The following is a 20,765-nucleotide window of genomic DNA, read 5'->3' on the forward strand; positions in this document are numbered from 1 at the left end:
CTCCCCTCTCTCTCACACACATACTTGAAGTAAGTGCTTTAATCACTTAAAAGTAAGTTCTTGACTCACTTAACCTGTGGGGTCTCCGTCTCTCTCTCTCTCTCTCTCTCTCGGGGGTCAGGGTTTCTCTGTGGAGCCTTGGCTGTCCTGGACTCACTTTGTAGACCAGGACGGCCTGAATTCACAGAGACCCACCTGCCTCTGCCTTGAGAGTGCTGGGATTACAGGTGTGAGGCACCACTGCCTGGCAACCTATGTGCTTTCAAAAATAGAATTTTGCATGATTTATTTTTTGTAAAGAATGTTCAAGACATTTATTTGAACACTGTACTTAGTCTGATTCCTTGATTTCAACACTAATAACCACAACAAAGCCTGAGAATTACACACAAGAGGAAGAATTCGCTTACACTAGCAACATGGCTATGTTGGAGCCAGAAATGTACTGAGCAGAAGTCTGTACATATTCTAGCAGTTGAGATTTGGTAAGACATGACTAAGGGCTGGAGAGACGGCTCAACAGTTAAGGGCACTTGATGCTCTTGCAGAAGACACAGGTTCAGCTCCTAGGACTCACACTGTGCTTTATAACTGCCAATAACTCTAGTTCCAGGGAATCTGACCCCTCTGGACTCCAGGGACACCAGACACACACATGGTCCACATCTATGCACACAGACAAAATTCACACACATAAAAATAAATAAATCACTTGAAAAGGAAAAAGAGACTGACATTAAAAAAACAAAAACAAAGCAAAACAAAAAAACAGGAAAAAGATAGTGGCTCCTGCCTTTAATTGCAGTTACTGAGTAGGAGGCAGATCTCTGTGAGTTTGTCAGCCCATGTTGAGTACCAGGCCAGCTAGGGTTGAATAATGAGTCCCTTTCTCAAAACAACAATCACCACCAGAAACAAAAAACAACAAGGGGCTGGGCAGCTGTGCCGGTGCAGGCCTTTAATCTCAGCACTCAGAGAAGGCAGAGCTGAGGAGGAGATCTGAGTTTGGGGCCAGTTTGGTCTACAAAGTTCCAGGGCAGCCAGAGCTACACAAAGAAATCCCATGTGTATGGGGGGTATTCACGATGACAACTCCCCCAAAAGACCCATAAACAAAAAACTGTGGAGATATACTTATTAAGTGGAAAGAGGTGAGAATAACTTAATATACTCAAGTCAGCAGAAACAGGACTCAGAAATACCCCCACTAGCCTTCTGTAGTAGACGTAAGCATGATTCCCAAATTATACCTGGTGTTTAAGAAAAGTACCTAGGTGGGCATGGTAGTGCACGCTTGTAATCATGGGGAGCCAGAAGCAGGTAGATATCTGAGTTCAAGGCCAGCCTGGTCTACAAAGAGAGTCCAAGACAGCCAAGGCTACACAGAGAACCCTGTCTGAAAAAACAAAACAAAACAAAAAGTGCCTGTATTATACCCACAGTCTGCAGACTATAGAGACTCCCCACTAGGAATCTGATGGAATTCTGAAAGCATTAATGCACACAAATATGGCAAGACAATCTCATCCAGTCAGACCCACAAGGTTCTCACCTTCCTAACACTGTGACCCTCTAAGACAGTTCCTCATTTAGTGGTGACCCCTAGCCTTAAAATTATTTTATAACTGTACCTCTGCTACTGTTATAAATTGTGATGTCAATATCTTATTTTTTTTTATGGTTTTAGGTGACCTCTGTGATAGGATCACCTGATCCCAAACAGAATGAAAGCCAGAGATTGAGAGCCACTAAAGTGTGGATGACCAGGTGTCAATGACCTCTGCAAAGGCAAAGATTAAGTGTTAGCAGGGCAGAAGTCTCCACTCAAACGAAGGCCACAGCAGTGAGCTGATTCTATTTCCTTCAACTCCTTCCTCCACACATCAATTTTCCCAGAGAAAATGGTGCCTTCCTTGAGGCAGCTTCACTTCCTGGCCTTGTAGATGAATTTAAGGTGCATTAAACGTTTGTGGTGGTTTGAATAAGAATGACCCCCATACTCTCATGTGTTTGAATGTTTAGCCACAGGGAGTGGCACTATTAAGAGGTGTGGCCCTGTTGGAGAAAGTGTGTCACTGTCACTACTACGGAGGCAGGTTTTGAGGCCTTACATGCTCAAGCTATGCCCACTGTGTTACCCAGTCCCCTGCTGCCTCAAGATCAAGATGTAGAACTCTCAGCTCCTTCTCCAGCACCATGTCTGCCTGTGTGCCACCATGTCTGCCTGTGTGCCACCATGTCTCCCACCATGACAATAATGGACTAAATCTCTGAAACTGTAAGCAAACTCCATGAAATGTTTTCCTTTGTAAGTTGCTGTAGTCATGCTGTCTCTTCATAGCTATAGAAACTCTGACTAAGACAACATGAAAACTAGCCTCAGTACAAACAGGTGAGTTTGCTCATGAAACAACCAGTAGTCATATCACTTTTTTTTTGTTTTTTCAGAACAGGGTTTCTCTGTGTAGCCTTGGCTATCCTGGGACTTACTCTGTAGTCCAGGCTGGCCTCACTCTGTAGTCCAGGCTGGCCTCAAACTCACAGCGATCCGCCTGCCTCTGCCTCCCAAGTGCTGGGATTAAAGGCGTGCGCCACCACGCCCGGCTCACTTTTTTTTTTTTAAGTTTTTTGAAACAGGGTTTCTCTGTGTAGCCTTGGCAGTCCTAGGCTCACTCTGTTGACCAGGCTGGCCTCGAACTGACAAGAGATCTCCTGCCTCTGCCTCCAGAGTGATGGGATTAAAGGCGTGTGTCACCACAGCCTGATCCGTATTACTACTTTTTTTTTAATCTTTAGATTTTTTATTTATTATGCATATAATACTCAGCCTGCATTACACCTGCAGGCCAGAAGAGGGTACCCCAGATCCCATTGTAGATGGTTGTGAGCCACCATGTGGTTGCTGGGAATTGAACTCTGGACCCAGTGCTCTTAACCTCTGAGCCATCTCTCCAGCCCCATATCATTACTTTTTAATACTCTAAGAATATAGCAGTTTACTCCAAACCCTTTAAGAGTCAATTCTCCTGGGAGCTGGGAGCTTAAGTTCTTGCAGAGGCCCTACATTCCATTCCCATCAGGCAACGGTGGCTCACAAGCACCTGCAATCCAGTTCCAGGGGCATGACACTCTTCTGACTTCTTAGAGGAACCAGGCACACACGAATGATGTATATACGTATCACAGATAAAACATGCACACCAATTTTTAAAAATCTTTTAAAAACTTAAAAATAAAAAATAGTCAATACTTGTACGGCTCCCAAGACCTTTCAGTACAAGTTCATTCTATTTTCAGCTAAATCCTGAGGCGCTCTTGCCAGGTACGGTGGCATTATCTTTCATCCCAGCACTCGGGAGGCAGATGATGGTGGATCTCTGTGAGTGCCAGGCAAACCTGGTCTACATAGCAAGTTCTAGGACAGCCAGGGCTACATAGTAAGAGCATGTCTTAACATACACCCCCACACCCCTACAGGCAGGCTTCAAACTCAATAGGTAGCCATGTCTAGCCTGAACTCCAGATCCTGCTGCCTCTACTTCCTGAGTGCTGGATTACAGGTTACCTGTCACTCTACTCAGTTTTAGTCCTTCGAGAGGAATTCTCACTATGTAACCCTAGCTGGCCTTAGCTTTATACAGATCCACTTGCCCCTGCTAGGATAAAAGGCTTATGCCACTGTGCCCTGTTTTTGCTGTTATGGCTTTGTTTTGTTGAGACTGGACAGGAACTCAGAGTTCTGCTTGCCTCAGCCTCCCAAGTGTTGCCGTTTTTGATATAAAGTCTCATGGGGTTCGGGGTGGTCTACTCCCTAATAGCTGAAGATGTCCTTGAAGTCCTGGACCTCCTGCTTCTACCTGCTAAACGCAAGGATTACAAGCATGCTCGCTCCACCACACCTAATTTATGTGGTGCTGGAGGTCAGAGCCAGGGCTTCGTGAATATTAGATAGGCACTCTACTAACTGGGCCACACTCTCAGCCCTAAACTAGACATTTATTTAGCACTTACTATGTACCCAATAACTGTGTAGAAATGAGAGAGAATGTCAGCTATTGCTGAATAACAAACCATTATTAAACTAAAACAGAGAATCAAACACACTACCTGAATCTGGCATCATATTCAATAATAAGTTAAGGAAGTAGTAGGATAACACTCTCATTTAACTTAGCATTATGCCACACGGCTGAGACAATACAATAGAGCAAGAAAAAGAAAAGAGACAAAGATCAGAAAAGAAGGGGGCTGGAGAGATGGCTCAGAGGTGAAGGGCACTGACTGCTCTTCCAGAGGTCCTGAGTTCAATTCTCAGCAACCACATGGTGGCTCATAACCATCTAGAATGAGATCTGGTGCCCTCTTCTGGCCTGCAGGCGTACGTGTGGGCAGAATATTGTATATATAATAATAAAAAAAGAAAAAGAAAAAAAAGGACCAGAAAAGAAAGAAACATCAATGTATTCCTACATAAAGTAACTAAGCAGAGGGCTAGAGAGAAGCCTCAGAGGTTAAGAGCACTGACTGTTCTTCCAGAGGTCCTGAGTTCAATTCCCAGCAACCACATGGTGGCTCACAACCATCTATACTGTGATCTGTATGATGTCCTCTTCTGGCCTGCATGTGTATGTGCAGGTAGGGCACTGTATACATAATAATATATAAATCTTTAAAAAAAAAAAAAAAAAAGAGCCTCGTGTTTTATCAGTTTAAAAAATAACTAAGCAGAAATTCGTAGGGCATCTAAAAAGGGACCAGAACCCCTGGTGATAAAGAGAAGCTGGAATTTTTATTTACTAAACAGAACAGCCACCTTAGAACACAGTTTCGTTTCTTCCTTCCTCCATTTACCATACACATTTACTATACAACCCAACAATTCTTCCCCTAAATATCTACATCTACACAACGGAAAAAAAATGAAAGCAATGTCCACATTAAATCCAGGGCATGGATGATTATAGCAACATGATTTATAAGAGCCAAAAACTGCCTAAATGTCTGGAAAATGGACACATAAACAAAATGTGTATCTACAGTATGAAAATCATTATTTGGCAATAAAGAGAACCCACTAATGGTATATAGTACAGATGAACTTTAAAAACATCTCAGTGAGCGTCTGGGGTGATGGAAATGTTTCAAAGCTGGGGTTGTGGCAGGGTGTGGTGGTGCAAACCCTTGACCCCGGCACTGAGAGGCAGAGGCAGAGGCAGGCAGATCTTTGTAAGATCAACACCAACCTAGTCTACACAGTGAAACCTGGTTTCAAGAAACAAAATAAAGCTGGAAGATAGTGTCGCACTTGGGAAGGCAGAGGCAGGCAGAACTCTGAGTTGGAGCCAGCCAGGTCTACACAGAGTGAGTTCCAGGACAGCCATGGCTCCACAGAGAAATGCTGTATTGAAAAATCAAAACAACAAAAACAAAAAACAAAAACCCAACAAAAGTTGGGCATGATGGCACACGCCTGTAACCCCCAGCACTTGTGAGGCAGAAGCAGACAGACAGCTGTGAGTTCAAGGCCAGCCTGATCTACAAAAGCGAGTTCAGTACAGCCAAGGCTACACAGAGAAACCCTGACTCGAAAATACAAAAACCAATAACAAAAACTGAAACAAACAGTACCAAGTTTGTGGTAACTGTTGAACAGATGTATAAGTTAAAACATATAATGGAATATTTTAAAACTAGATGAACTTATTCCTATATAAAAGTTCCTATAAATCAAAGCAGGAGCTGGACGCAGTGGCACACACTTATAATCTCAACACTCTGGGACAAAGTGAATCCAGGACAGCAAGGGTTACACAGAGAAACCCTGTCTCAAAAAACCAACAAAACAGAATAGTTTCAATAAAGTTAAGTATCCTAGGGCACACCTACAATACCAGCAAGAGGTAGGAGGATCAGAAGGAATTCAAAGTCATGGTTATAGAACAAGTTCAAGGCCAGCCTGGGCTACATAAAACCTTGTCTCAAAAAACACTAACTTAAAAACTGATTGGGCCTATATCTGTAAAAAAAGTGACTGATAGCTACCCAGGCTTCAAGAACTGAAGTCAGTCCTTAGAAGCCTGGGCGGAAGGACAGCTCCACAGGTGCATCACACACACCTCACACACAATGATAATAAAATTAAAAGAGAGATGTTCAGGGAAAGATAAGATATACCTACCCGTCTTAAGTTTTTCATAATTCAAGTTAGAAGACTGACCTTGGATGGCAACTACGGAACTAGAAACCACTCAAACTACCAGTCTCACACAGGGAAAGAGGGTCTGATCAGGAGGTTGCTATCTCAGAACATATTAAACATCTCCCACAGAACAGCCTACGTGACCATACCCAGTGGCTTAATAATTTGTCTGTTTTCCGAGACAGGGTTTCTCTGTGTAGCCCTGGCTGTCCTTGACTCACTTTGTAGACCACGCTGGCCTGGAACTCACAGGGATCCACTTGTCTCTGCCTCCCAAGTGCTGGGATTAAAGGTGTGCACCACTACGCCCGGCTCCACAACTGGCTCTTAACAACAAAAATGCTTACATATTTCATCACTTTTTTATTTATTTATTTGGCTTTTGAGACAGGATCGATGTAGACCAGGCTAGCCTTGAATCCAGATCCTTCTGCTCCTGGCTTCCAAGTGCTGGGATTCAAAGTGTATGCTACCTTCCTGGTTTTGATTTTTGATCGTGTGTGTGTGTGTGTGTGTGTGTCTGTGTGTGTGTGTGTGTGTGTGTCTGTGTGTGTGTGTGTGTGTGTGTGTGTGTGTGTGTGTGTGTTGTGACAAATGCTGGTATTAGAGGCACATGCTACCATATACGGCATGAAGTTTTACTAATAATCCTCAAAATTCAAACTTTCCCTTAAGAGATTTTAAAGTACCGGTTTCTATTTTTCTAAAAGTTTACTGGGACTGGTGGTCCAAGCCTTCAATCCTCACACTGGGGAAAGCAGAGGCAGTCAGATCTCAGTGAGTCTGAGACCAACCTGGTCCACATTGTAAGTTTCAGGATAGTGACAGGAGAAAGGCAATGGCTAGGAGGAAGAGAACAATTATCACCACGGGGATGGAGAGGTTAAGAGCAGAGGACCCAGATGGTTGGTGCACAACTGTTTCTAACTCCAGTTCCCTTATTGGGAGGATTATACTGAGAATTTTAGTTTAAAGGCCCAGTTGTGTTGCATGAATATGTTTTTGTTTTAATCCCAGGTGAGGGATATGGGGCTGCTTCAGACCGTCCACAGCTGTTCACTATGACCATCTCCTGCTCTAGGAGGGGCATGGTTTTTGCCAGCTGAAACAATTTAATTCTGGGGACTCTGGAGAGTGTATATATGGGAGAGCCCTAAGAGACCCTATGGTGGCTGCTGCTGGTCCCTGCTGCTGTGGTTTGCTATTGCTGAATTGCTGGACATTCTGATAAGGAAGATAGGACTAGTCCCTAGAAACTCGATGCCCCTAATCAGCCGGAAGTAGTCTAAAGAGGCTTATGCCTCCTTTCCCTCTACCCTGCTCTCTCCTACCTAGTGTTGGGGGTTGGGAAGGGTGGTAGATATAGGAACCCAAATAAAGTAGCCAAATGCCCAGCTACAGGGGATTCATGTGCCATGGTACACGAGTGGAGGTCAGAGGACAACTTGTGAACTTAGTTACCTACTTCTTTTCTTATTTTCTTTTATTAGACCGAGTCTCACTATGTAACCCTGACTATCCTGGTACTCACTATAAAGATCAGGTTGGCCTCTTACAGAGATCCATCTGTCTCTGCTGTCAAAGTCCTGGTTGGGATTAAAGGCATGTGCCACTATGCCCAGCTGTCTTCTAGGTCAGTTCCAGGGGTCAAACTTGGGTGGTGGCCAGGATTATGCAGCAAAGCATCACTACCTCATGGGTAATCTTGCCTGTCCTGTTTTGTTTATTTTATGGTGTTTTGGTCTTGGATGCTTTGTTTGCATGAATGTCTGCACACCACTTGTACGACTGGTGCCCAAAGAGGCCAGAAGAAGGCATCAGATCCCCTGAAACCGGAGTTAGAGAGGGTTGTAAGCTGCAATGTGGGTGCTGGGAGCTGAATCCAGGATTGAGAAGGGCACCCAGGGCTCTTAACTAGGCCAACTCTCTAGCCCGTTTGTTTTTGACACAAGGCTTTGTTATGTTATGTTCCCTGACGGTGAGACTAAAACTGTGCAGACTGGCTGATTCTTCTGCCTCTACCTCATGAGTGTGGGAATTCTAACAGTTTTAAACAAAGGTTAACTGATTATATATTGTGAATTCTAGAAGGAAGTCATGCAATTTTTGCTGGCTCTATTAGAACATACCTGACCATGCCTTCTAAGAAGTTCCACTGAATGTTTTGGTTTTTTTGTTTTTCAAGACAGGGTTTCTCTATGTAGCCCGGGCTATCCTGGACTCACTGTTTAGACCATGTTGGCCTTGAACTCAGAGATCTGTCTGCCTCTGCTGGGATTAAAGGCGTGAGGGACCACACCCCGCCCACTGAATGTTTTACTACCAACTTGCCAGCTCCTTAAATACCAACCACTTGATGTTCCACAAGGTACGTCTATTAGTTGCTATCACATTTGTGCCTAAACCTTACTCAGTGTGAACACACACACACCAAAATCAAGAACCTTTTGAGGAACTAGGAAAAAACTGTGACTACAAAGGAGAGGGAGCAGAAACAAGCCAGCACTGCCATTTCACTGGACAGTGAAAAGCGGGCAGCTAGAAAGGGTTCAGCAGATAAAGTCCTTGCAAGTGTGAAGACCAGAGTTTGGATCCCCAGTGCCCTTGATCCCCAGTGCCCTTCTAAGTGTAGAACAGACTTACTCCCAGCACGAAGATGCCCAGAGACAGGATCCCTAAGGCACACTGACAAGCAAACTCTGCATCAAAGACGCTGACTGCATATAAGGTAGAGAGCCATTAGGAAGAATACTGGACCTCTTGTCTCCACAGTCATGAATACACGGATGCAGGCACATGCACACACACACACACATGATCAGATGCTGATGAGGACCTTTCCTTCCAGCTTGAATGAGCATACTTCTTGTGGTCAGTTACCCTACACAACATTTAACTACACATGTCAAAAGCTACACGTGACTGTTTCTGATCACCAGTACTTCCCAAAGAAACAGGCAAACACCTAACATCCTTTATAGTTTGTGTTTGTAAAGGAAACTGAAAGGCTATCTCCTTAACACAGACTTTCAACATGTTTAGTGGTCTGCACTTGGTGATGCTGTGTTACAGAGGTACCCACACAGCAGCAGCAGCGGAGTCTAGTCTTCCGTTCTGATTCCAAGGAATTAGTAAACGTGCCACTCACTTTTATTCCTGCTTCACAAACAAGGTTGGTGGACAAAGAGAAGAGACTACAGAAATTCTGATCATTAAGATTTCCTGAGATGTAATGACACCTGTAGGAACACTTTAGTTGCTATTAATAGCAATGGTTCCAAACACAGTTAACAGTGCATAAGCCTATAGTGTCTTCAGCATTTCATAAGCTGTTTTTAGAGCAGCTGTTCTCGACCTTAAGGCTTCAACCCCTTAATACACTTGCTCATGTTGTAGTAACCCCCAACCATAATATTATTGTCATTGTTACTTAGTAACTGTAATTTTGCTGCAGTTATGAATCATAAATAAGTTATTTTTGGAGATAGAGGTTTGCAGAAAGGGCCACAATTCAAAGGTTGAGAACTATTCTAGAGGCACATTCCCTCATAATCTAAGAATTTTAGAGTCAAAAGAAATGAAGGCAAACAGCCAGCTCAGGATGGAAATTATCTTGGTGGTCTAAGCAAGAATGGTCCCCATAAGCTCATAGATTTGAACACCTGACTGCAGGGGGTGGCACTATTTGAACACCTGACTGCCAGGGGTGGCACTATTTGAAAGGATTAGATATGGCCTTGTAGGAAAAGTGTGACACTGGGGGTGGGCCTTGAGTTTTCTTCTTTAAAAAAAAAAGTTGTTGTTGTTGTTGTTGTTGTTGTTGTTGTTTTTAAATGTATATAAGTGTCCCATCCGCAGGCCAGAAGAGGGCATCAGATTCCAGTATAGATTGTTGGGAGCCACCATGTGGTTGGTGGAAATTGAACTCAGGACCTCTGGTAGATCAGACAGTGCTCTTAACCTCTGAGCCATCTCTCCAGCCCTCCAGCCTTGAGTTTTCAAAAAGCCCATTCCAAGCCAGAATCTCTCTCTTACTGTTGCCTATGGATTGGGGAAAGAATTTTCAGCTAATTCTCCAGCACAATGTCTGCCTGCCAACATGCTTCCTGCCATGAGAATGGACCAAACCTCTGAAACCATAAATCCCAGTCAGATGCTTTCTTTTCTGAGAGCTGCCGTGGTCATGAGGTCTCTTCATAGCAACAGAGCAGAAACAGACAGTAACCTTTCTCAGTCAACAAGGCTTTCAAGTCTTAGATAAGGCCAAGTCCAACAGCAATTTGGCTCTGGGCATAGAAACAACTCTGTACTTGCTGCCCTATTCAAAGCTTCAATTTTGTTTTTGTTTTTTGAGATAGCCTTGACTATCCTAGACTCACAGACCAGGCTGGCCTCGAACTCACAGCAATTCGCCTGCGTCTGCCTCCCAAGTGCTGGGATTAAAGGCATGTGCCACCAAGCCTGGCCTTAGGCTTCAATTTTATTCACTGTATATTTTCACCACTAGATTCTTTGTTTGCTTGTTTTGAGATAAGGCTTCTTTGTGTAGTCCTGGCTGTCCTTCAACTCACAGAGATCCTCCTGTCTCTGCCTCTCTGAGTGCTGGGACTAAAGGGGCATGTCGCCACCTCCCAGCACCTCTAGATTCTTAAACAGAGAGAATGCGTTAGTGAAACTATTTTTAATTTTTTATTCTTTTCTTCTCCCCCCTACCCCCCACCCCCGGTTTTTCAAGACAGGGTTTCTCGGTGTAACAGCTCTGGCTGTCCTGGACTCACTCTGTAGACCAGGCTGGCCTGGAACTCACAGAGATCCACCTGCCTCTGCCTCCTGAGTGCTGGGATTAAAGGTGTGCGCCACCACCCAGCTATAGAATTATTTTTCAATCACAAGTTGCAGGTCCACCTCAAAGATGTTAGTAAAGACGACCACGAAATCCCTCTCCAGCCTCTACCAAACCCCAACCTCCTCACAAATTCAAGCAACTCATTATTAAAATTTTAATTACTCAAGTAAATATTTGCATCCCTTGCCCACAAGGAACTAAAGATACTAAGGACGACAAATCTTGCTCCTTAAGGAAACCGAGAGCACAGTCAACATTCAGGACCTCTCTTGTAAGAGCCAAGTATCTATCCTTGGAACAAACTCTTAAAGGAATTTCTGGAAATTGGGAAGTATTCGCTGGCATCCTAGAGCACCTGGATGGCATATTTAGCGCTCAGAGCAGTAACAGACAGAACTCACTAGTTGTAGGCAGGAACCACGATATATACACCAGCAACACCCGCTCCTGACAACATCCCAAGAAAATCCGTGACCACGGTCAGCTGCTTCTTCCTTTCAGTCACCTACAGCTGTCCAAACTGTCTATCCTCAAAGACATGTAGTTAACAAAACTTGCAATAAAAAAAGTTCCCCAGAAAAGATAAATCCAGCAGCCCACCATAACTGTCACCAGCCCTTCCCACACTTACCAGTGCCATTGGGAGGATGCAGCCGATGGCAGTGAGCATCAACGGCCTGAAAAAATACAGGTGGTAGTTTCAATTTTTATTTAGAATTCTTACTTGCCAACTGCCTGAAATCTTTTAAGGCTACACCAGTAGGTCTTCATGCCTCATCCAGTTAAACCACTCTGTGGTCCAATCACATTTGTTAACAAAGTAATAGTAAGTCACTCACTAAACAGCCCAGATGAAGAAAAGGTGAGCCTGGCGTAGAAAAGGGAAACTAATTTACAAGATCAAGATGAATGAATGTGGGTCTTAGATGAGTGGAAAGGCAGGAAGGAGATGAGGTAATAAGGGTAAGAGAAGAAACAAAGCCATGGTAGAGACAAAGAACAGCAGCTTTAGCATAATGCAAAATCAGCAAAGCAGTGGCAGTGGCGCCCACTGATTACAGGCCACGCTCAGCCTCAAGTCTGTCTAAACAGGAGGACTTCAGATCCCCACACTTCAACCTGCATTTTCTCAGCTCTGAAAGGCCAGCGCTTTGGCTGGTAGCTGTGCTCCCATTCATTTTTCTCTACAAAGCCATAGAAAGAGAACTTGTAATTAACTGGGGCATCCACATGTAAAACATGCTTTCAAAATCTAATAACACACACAAATTTGAAAATTACTAACTGGTCTAACCTAATTCATTCCTTGACAACCATGGTCTGTTCATTAAAATCAATATCAACAAGCCCAGAACAAATAAAACCCTCCAAAGATTTTACTCAAAAAGAAGTGTGCAAAACAAGAAAAAAAAGTTTATTCCTTTCCCATGAGATTTTTGTTTAGTTTTTAGACAGGGTTTCATGTAGGCCAGGCTGGCCTCTGGCTCTATAGGCAAGGATGACTATGAACTCCTGATCCTCCTGCCTCTGGCTCCCACTGCGAAGGCAACAGGCCCCGGCCGGCATTCCTAGTTGCTGTGATGCTGGGGATCAAATTGAGGCACTCATGTACTCTGCTAACTGAACTACATCCCTAACCTTGAAGGCATTTCTTAAAATTAGGAACAATTCCTAACATTTACACAAGTGAGAAAAATAGTGAAATGTATTTATTACCCAGTGCTAACATGAACTCATGACCAGGCCCATTGTGTCTCCATTATATCCTGCTCCACCTTCTAGATAACCTCCAAACAAATGCACACATGTATATTTTTAAGGGTGCATTCAACTGAAAAATCCCTGGACAGTGCTTAGTACAAAAGGTGCGCTGTAGGTCCTAAAATTCTAACAGATTTTTGAGGAATGGCATATATGATAGCTGCCATTTCAGTAAATGTCCAGCATGTCCATGTCCAGCATGTCCATGTCCAGCATGTCCATGTCCAGCGTGTCCATGTCCAGCATGTCCATGTCCTGCGTGTCCAGCAACCACAGCAGATGTGCACTGGTGTCTTGACTGCATGTATGTTATGTGAGAACGTCATATTTTGGAGTTACAGATAGTAGTGAGCTGCCCCGTGGGTGCTGGGCCTTGAGCTCAGGTCCTTTGCCCTTAACCGCTGAGCCATTGCTCCAGCCCCTTGACTCTGTTCTTGTAACCATAACCCATCTTATCCAAATATGTCAATGTTTTGCCTCTTTCAGGTAGGTAAAAAATAGAGTATAGTGAATTCTAACTAGGCACACCATCCCTTTGCTCTCCAAAGAGAGGATATCTCAAAGGTTTACATATACTAATGAGTCAAATTCCAATAGAATGCACCAAAGACAGACCTTCTACTGCCTTACCAATCACCACTGCTAGGCTCAAATCACAAAATAAATAAAACTTAAGTAGAAATATAAAGCAGAAATAGAAAAGTTTTTGTTTGTTTGTTTTGGTTTTTCAAGACAGGGTCTCTCTATGTAGCATTAGCTGTCCTGGACTTGCTTTGTAGACCAGGCTGGCCTTGAACTCACAGAGATCCTTCTGCAAAGATTATTATTTAAGTCTTCTTTACCTCACTTTTTTTTTTCCCCCCAAGATAGGGTTTCTCTGTAGTCTATGTTGTCCTGGACTCATTTTTAGACCAGGCTGGCCTTGAACTCCCAGAGATCTGCCTCTGCTAGGATTACATTCCTGCTCTCTTACTATTCTTTTTTTTTTTTTTTTTTGGTTTTTCGAGACATGGTCTCTCTGTGTTGCCTTGGCTATCCTGGACTCACTTTGTAGACCAGGCTGGCCTCGAACTCACACTGATCCACCTGCCTCTGCCTCCCAAGTGCTGGGATAAAAGGCGTGCACCACCACACCTGACCTCTCTTACTATTCTTTTTTTTTTTTTTTTTTTTATTAATTTATTCTTGTTACATCTCAATGTTTATCCCATCCCTTGTATCCTCCCATCTCTTACTATTCTTTAAAAAAAAAAAAAAAGGGCTGGAGAGATGGCTAAGAGGTTAAAAGCACCAGCTGCTCTTCCAAAGGTGTTGAGTTCAATTCCCAGCAACCCCACGGTGGCTCACAACAATCTATAATGAGATCTGGTGTCCTCTTCTGGTCTGCAGGTGGACATGCAGGGAGAACACTGTACACATAATAAATAAATAAATAAATCTTAAAAGAAAAAGAAAAAAGAGGGAAGGCAACTGAAGCATAGACCTTTAAATTCTGCTAAGGTAAAATCTGAACTACTTTCATTCCCTTCACTTCAAGCACTTGTTAAAACAACAGAAAAGGGCTAAAAATGTAGCTTGGTTGGCAGAGTGCTTGCATAATGTGCTAGAAACCGAGCTTCAATTTTCAGGAATGTATAACACCAGGTATGGCAGGCAGCACAACAGCCTGTAATCCAGCACCCAGGAAGTAGAGGCAGAAGGATAGAAATTCAACACTACCCTTGGTTCCGTAAGTTTGAGTCCAGCCTGGGCTACAAGACATTCTGCCTAAAACAAACAAAAGCCCTAAAAGATGGTCAGGAAGTGTCTACTGAAAACCTGTTAGGTAGGCACTATCAACAGACTTTAGGCTCAGCTGAGTCAGCCCCTTTTTGGCTCAGAAAGGTCATGCTTTTTCCTTTTCTTCTTCTTCTTTTTTTTTTTTTCTTTCTCTACTACTACTAATATGGCCCATTAAGCCCAGCTTAAAGTTTCTCATCTATTTTCTAGTCCAAAGTCCTGAAGTGTTTCATATTCCTTCAGGCAAAAGTATAGTCAGGCCTATCACAGTTAATATTCCAGCCCCTGGTCCCAACTTCTCTCTTAGAGTTTTATTACTGTGAAGAGACACCACGACCACGGCAACTCGTATAAAGGAAGGCATTTAACTGGGGCTGGCTCACAGCTAAAGAGGTTTAGTCTACTGTCATCATGACAGCACCCAGGCAGACATGGCTCTGGAGAAGGAGTCCTTCCCTGGATCCGAAGACAGCAAGAAGAAAGAGTGAGCCACTCGGGGCTATGCTTGAGCTTCTGAACCCTCAGCGACACACTTCTTCCAAAAAGGCCAGACGTACTCCAACATGTCCTAAGACTTTCTAATCATGTCACTCCCTATTAGCCTGTGGGGGCCATTTTCATTCACTCCAGCACAGTGTCCCAAGTGCTGGGACCACCTTGCTTCTAACCTTAAAGAAGTTTCTATTGAGGGCTACAGAGATGGATCAGCAGTTGAGAGCACTAGCTACTCTTCCAGAAGACCCAGCTTGATCCTAGCACCCTCACTGGGCAGCTCACAACCACCTCTAACTCCAGTCTCAGGGGATCCAATGTTCTTCCATGGGTACCAGATACATGGACTTCACAACCAGACCAAACTCCTAATACATAACATTAAAAAAACGTTTCCACTTGATCTTGCTAACATTCCAAGTATGGCACACACTTGTGCCACAACCTCTGGCTTTATGTGGTGTAAGAGACTGACCCAGAGCCATGGACATGCTAAGACAAACAATCTACCAGAGCTATATACAGAATACCTTCTCCTCCTCATGTCAACACAGTTATAGAAAAGACTTGGAGACCAGATGGCACATGTCTATAATCTCAGCATCTAGAAAACTGAGGCAAGAGGATCAATCACCTTGAGCTAGAGTCCAAGCTACTTACAAGATTCTGTCTCCGAAGAGGAGTAGGCAGATTTATGGATTTAATTATGACACCATTAAAATTCAAAACACATAAAAGTTTCATTTTTAATTATGTATATTAGAGTATGTGCATGTGCATGCAGGTGTCCATGGATCCCTGACCCGAGTCACATGTGGCTTTGAGTATCCAATGGAGCTGCTGGAAACTGAACTAAGGCCCTGTGCAAGAGCTCCACCAGCTAGCTCCTAACTGCTAAACTGTTTCTCCAGTCCCCGATTTCAAAACTTTTGAAACACATTATCATTATGACTGCAGGTATCATTCATCAACATTCAGTTACTATTAAAAAGGGCATAAGAAAGAACTCACTCGTATCTTGACAAAGTAATAGGAAGTTATATTTAGATATCAAAAATATCACAAAAGGAGCCAGCAAGATGGCTCAGTGGGTGAAGGGTGCTTTCCATAAAACCTGATGAGCTGAGTTTAACCCCAGGCTCCATGTAACAGAAGGAAAGAAGCCACTCTTTGTCCTCTGACCTCAACACCTGTGTCATGTGAGCACGCACACACACACACACACACACACAAAAAATAATGAGAAGTATTACAGGAAGTCTAGCCAACTTGTAAATATAACTGCGCAGTACACAGCAAACTCTCACTTAGACTACAAAATCAGAATGCTGACAACATCATATTCAGCAGTCAGTGCATGCAAGTACTCCTGTCTATTTCAGTAACTCGAATCGCTGAATATAACATAAAAGCTTGGGCCTCACTTCTGAAGAGTCTATTATGCCTAAATGAAGTTTCACATTCTTATTGCCAAAACTAATTCTGATAGGTACCATAAGCTGGAAACCATAGTCTGTTACATCAACTCCACTTAGCATGTCACCTGTCTTTATGGAAAAACAAACCTTCTGACAATTATATTTTCTGTTTGGACAGGTTCTGTCTACATAATCCTCGATGTCCTGAACTCACTATGTGGACCAGGGTAGCCTCAAACTCACAGAGATCTGCCTGCCTCTGTCTCCCAAGAGCTGGCATAAACAACCACACCCTGCTCAAGTTTTCAACTTGTGTATTTATCATTCCCAGCCTTAGTTATCATCAATAAGCAATACTTAGAACACAATATAACCAAACAAGGTTTTTATCTATTTATTTTTAATGCAGGCTCTCACTAAGTAACTTTGGCTGTCCTGAAACTCAGCGATCCACCTGCTCTGCCTCATGAGTCCTTGGATTAAAGGCATTTTTATTAGACACAGAAGTGCAAAGAAAAACTGGATCTCATGCCCGGCAGTGGTGGTGCACACCTTTAATCCTAGCACTAAGGAGGCAGAGGCATGCAGATGTCTGAAAGCTGGGGCTACACAGAGAAACTCTGCCTCAAAAAACAAAACCAGCCCTCAGATGGCTCAGTAGTAAAGAGCACTGGCTGCTCTTCCAGAGGACCCAAGTTCAATTCCCAGAAAACAAACAGAGTTTCACAGTAAATGCAGTACCAGGGAATTTTCTGCTGGAATGCACCTATACACTAAAAAGCAAAAACAAAACCAGATATGCATTTAAAACTGTTCATAGCTTGACTCGCAAATTCTTTCCCCCCCCCCCCCCCCCCCCCGAGGCAATGTTTCACTGTGTGGCCTTGGCTTTCCTGGACTCGCTTTGTAGACCAGGCTGGCCTCGAATTCACAGCAATCCACCTAACTCTGTGCGCCACCACGGGCAGCTGGCTAGCTAGCTATTAACTTGCAAATTTTGTAAACATAAAACAAGAGTGAAGAAGCCTGGGAACCAAGAATAAATGAGCTATGCTGTCTAGTTTTATAATTACCTGATAGGTGCTAAAGCCATCTGTGATGAGAGAAAACCACTGAGAAAATACCTCCATAAATTTGGCCTGTCATCAGGCAAGCCTGTAGGGAATTTTTAAAATTCATGATTGATGGGGACTGCCCAGTCCATAGGGATAGCTCTGACCTCGTGGGCCTGGGTTCTAAAAGAAAGCAGGCTGACTGGGTGTGGTGGTGCACGCCTTTAATCCCAGCATTCAGGAGGCAGAGGCAGGGGGATCAATGTGAATTCAAGGCCAGCCTGGTCTCAAAAGCGAGTCCAGGACTGGCAAGGCTAACATGGAGAGACCCTGTCTCGAAAAACAAAACAAAGCAAAGCAAAAACAAACAAACATAAACAAACTGTCTCTTGTTAGCTAGGTAGTGGTGGCGCACACCTTTAATCCCAGCACTTCAGAGGCAGAGGCAGGTGGATCCCTATGAGCTCGGGGTCAGCCTGGTCTACAATGTGAGTCCAGGACAGCCAAGACTATACAGAGAAACCCTGTCTTGAAAAACAAAACAAAAATAAAAACAAAAAAAAAAAGAAAAGAAAAGAAAAGAAAATAGGCTCCTGCCTCCAGGTTCTTGCCAGGCTTGATACCTGCCTTGGCTTCACTCAGGGGACTGCAATTTCCTCTCCAAGTTGCTTTTGGTCATGCTATTTCATTACAACAAAAATAACAACCCTAAGACGTGAGCCAATGGTAAATCTTTAGCTTCCAGGTTGGGAGGTAGGTAGTAGCAGCAATTAAGAGAGGAAAAACCAGCCGGGTGTGGTGGAGCACCCCTTTAATCCTAGCACTGCACTCAGAAGGCAGAGGCAGGCAGATCTCTATGAGTTCAAGGCCAGCCTGGTCTACAAAGTAAGTCTAGGACAGCCAAGGCCACACACAGAAACCCTGTCTTGAAAAACCAAAATAAATAAATAAATAAAAATGGAAAAAAAAAAAAAAAAAAAAAAAGACAGAAAAACTAGGAAGCCATACTTGATAGGATTCTTATAAAACAAGCAAGGCTAAACACGTATTTGGGAGATGACAGCAGTGAAGCAGCTGGCCGCGGGGATGCTGGGACTAGTGGCACAAACCTGGAGTCTCAGTTACACAGAGGACTGAGAAAGGACAACCTTAAATTCAAAACCTAGCTGGAGTGACTTCAGGCCCGACTACTCAACTCTCAGTGAGACCCCAAAGAGAAGAGACAGACTCCAGTTTTCATACAGTTTGCGTAACAGTGCTCAGAAGACACAGTTGAGATGGAGCAGAAGCTTCCTGCTTTCTTTCTTTCTTCCTTTTTAAAGACTTATTTATTATTATTATTATTACACATATACTGCTCTGCCTGCATGTACATCTGCAGACCAGAAGAGGGCACCAGATCTCACTACAGATGGTTGTGAGCCACCATGTGGTTGCTGGGAATTGAACTCAGGGCCTCTGGAAGCGCAGCCAGTGCTCTTAGCCTCTGAGCCATCTCTCCAGCCCAAGCTTCCTGCTTTCTTAATCTGTGTTTTGTTCAATCTTTCCTACTTCTTCCTCCTTTTAGGTTGGCAACTCAAATCATTCAAGTTTTTCTTAGACTAACAGACAGACACATGGGTGGAAAACAAAAAACTAATCTGGAACATAACAAAAACCAAGTAATGTCTTTGGTAATAAGGACCCCCCCCCCCCCGCAATCTGCTAATCACTTTGTTAGATAATGGTGTCAACAAAAGCAGAAGACCAGACAGCTCACCCATCAACCAGAAGCAGTGAGGAACAGGCTACCTTCTCCTATCCTTTCCTGAACCCTATGGAAAATTCATTTGTTTTTACTTTTGTTTTAGTGAGCAGGAGGAGGCAGGAGGGGTTCAAGGTTAATATAAAAGAAACCAAAGTATAAAGCCTAGTACCACACGCACAGCAGGGAACTTCCTCAGTATGATCCCACCATACCACCCAAACTAGAACAATCCTGAGAATGCTTTTATTTTTTTGTTTTTTGAGACAGAATTTCGCTGTGTAGTCCTGACTGCCCTGGAACTTGCTTTGTAGACCAGGCTGGCCTCAAACTCAGAGAGATCTACCTGCCTCTGCCTCCCAAATGCTGGGACTAAAGGCGTGCACCACTTCAGCCTAGTTGAGAAAATGCATTTTTACAGAACCACACCCATTGTGCAAATAAGGTACTTATGATGGAATGGTGTAATAAACTTATGTACCAAGCTCTTTATGCATATAATCACATTTAATGGTGTGAAGGAGACACTATAAACTGAAGCGTAAGAATTCTGAGGGACTTTACCAGAAGACAGAAAAGAATCCAATCATATGACCACTCATCCAGGCTACTGACACCGCCTACAGAGACATAAGGCTACATTCATGCGGAAAGCAATACCATCAGTTTCTTAACTGTAACACCAAAGCACTCACCCAGCTGTCTAGTAGGGAAAGCTGAAGCAAGTTATGGCTCATGAACAAGACAGAATGCTCCACAGGCACTCAGAGTAACTATGAGAACAAAGCTAAAAGCAGAGCACACCTTTACATACACTTCATGTGTGCGGACAATAATTTCAGAGTGTAATGTCCACAAGGATAAAGGTATGTGCTGCCTTGTCCAGCCTTTTTTTGTTTTGGTAGACATTGTTTATCTGTGTAGCCCTGGCTGTCCTGGACTCTCTTTGTAGACCAGGCTGGCCTAGAGATCCACCTGCCTCTACCTCCCAGAGTGCTGGATTATAGGCACGCGCCACCACACCCAGCTCCATCAGTAACTTCAGAGCTATTTTTCCAGTGCCCCCAACACAGCAGGTACTAACTACGTAATGGCTGAATAAATGAATTGCAGCAAAGTAATATATATGAACAAGAGCTAGGGAATAACAAGCAAGGAAGAAAACTGTATTTATTTTTTATTTTTTGGTTTTTCGAGACTGAGTTTCTCTGTGTAGCCTTGGCTGTCTTGGACTCGCTTTGTAGACCAGGCTGGCCTCAAACTCAGAGTGATCTGCCTGCTTCTGTCTCCCCAGTGCTGGGATTAAAGGCGTGTGCCACCATCTCTGGCCAAGAAAACTTTTATTTGTTAATAGAATTATGAATGATGATCTTTAATACTGTAAAATGAACAAACTCAAGATCAACCATGAAATTTCATCCTTGTTCACACAGTTTGTGGCTCTAAGGCAAACGAGAAGGACAAGAAGACTAAC

General features: G+C 43.5%; 1 protein-coding gene across 5 annotated transcripts in view; it reads right to left on the reverse strand.

The window, feature by feature from the left end:
- The window catches only part of Arih2 (ariadne RBR E3 ubiquitin protein ligase 2), a 53,740-nt gene that overhangs the window by 21,880 nt on the left and 11,095 nt on the right, over nucleotides 1-20,765 (reverse strand). Inside the window, exon 2 of one of the 5 annotated variants that reach the window (XM_051140347.1) lies at nucleotides 11,677-11,722. The exons of the other annotated variants lie outside the window; for them this stretch is intronic. Coding sequence (XP_050996304.1) covers nucleotides 11,677-11,715 — 39 coding nt within the window. The 5' untranslated portion in view covers nucleotides 11,716-11,722. The remainder of the gene's footprint in view (nucleotides 1-11,676; nucleotides 11,723-20,765) is intronic. 5 annotated transcript variants of the gene reach the window in all.

The sequence above is a fragment of the Acomys russatus genome, chromosome 32, assembly GCF_903995435.1.
Source record: "Acomys russatus chromosome 32, mAcoRus1.1, whole genome shotgun sequence".
NCBI lineage: Eukaryota > Metazoa > Chordata > Mammalia > Rodentia > Muridae > Acomys > Acomys russatus.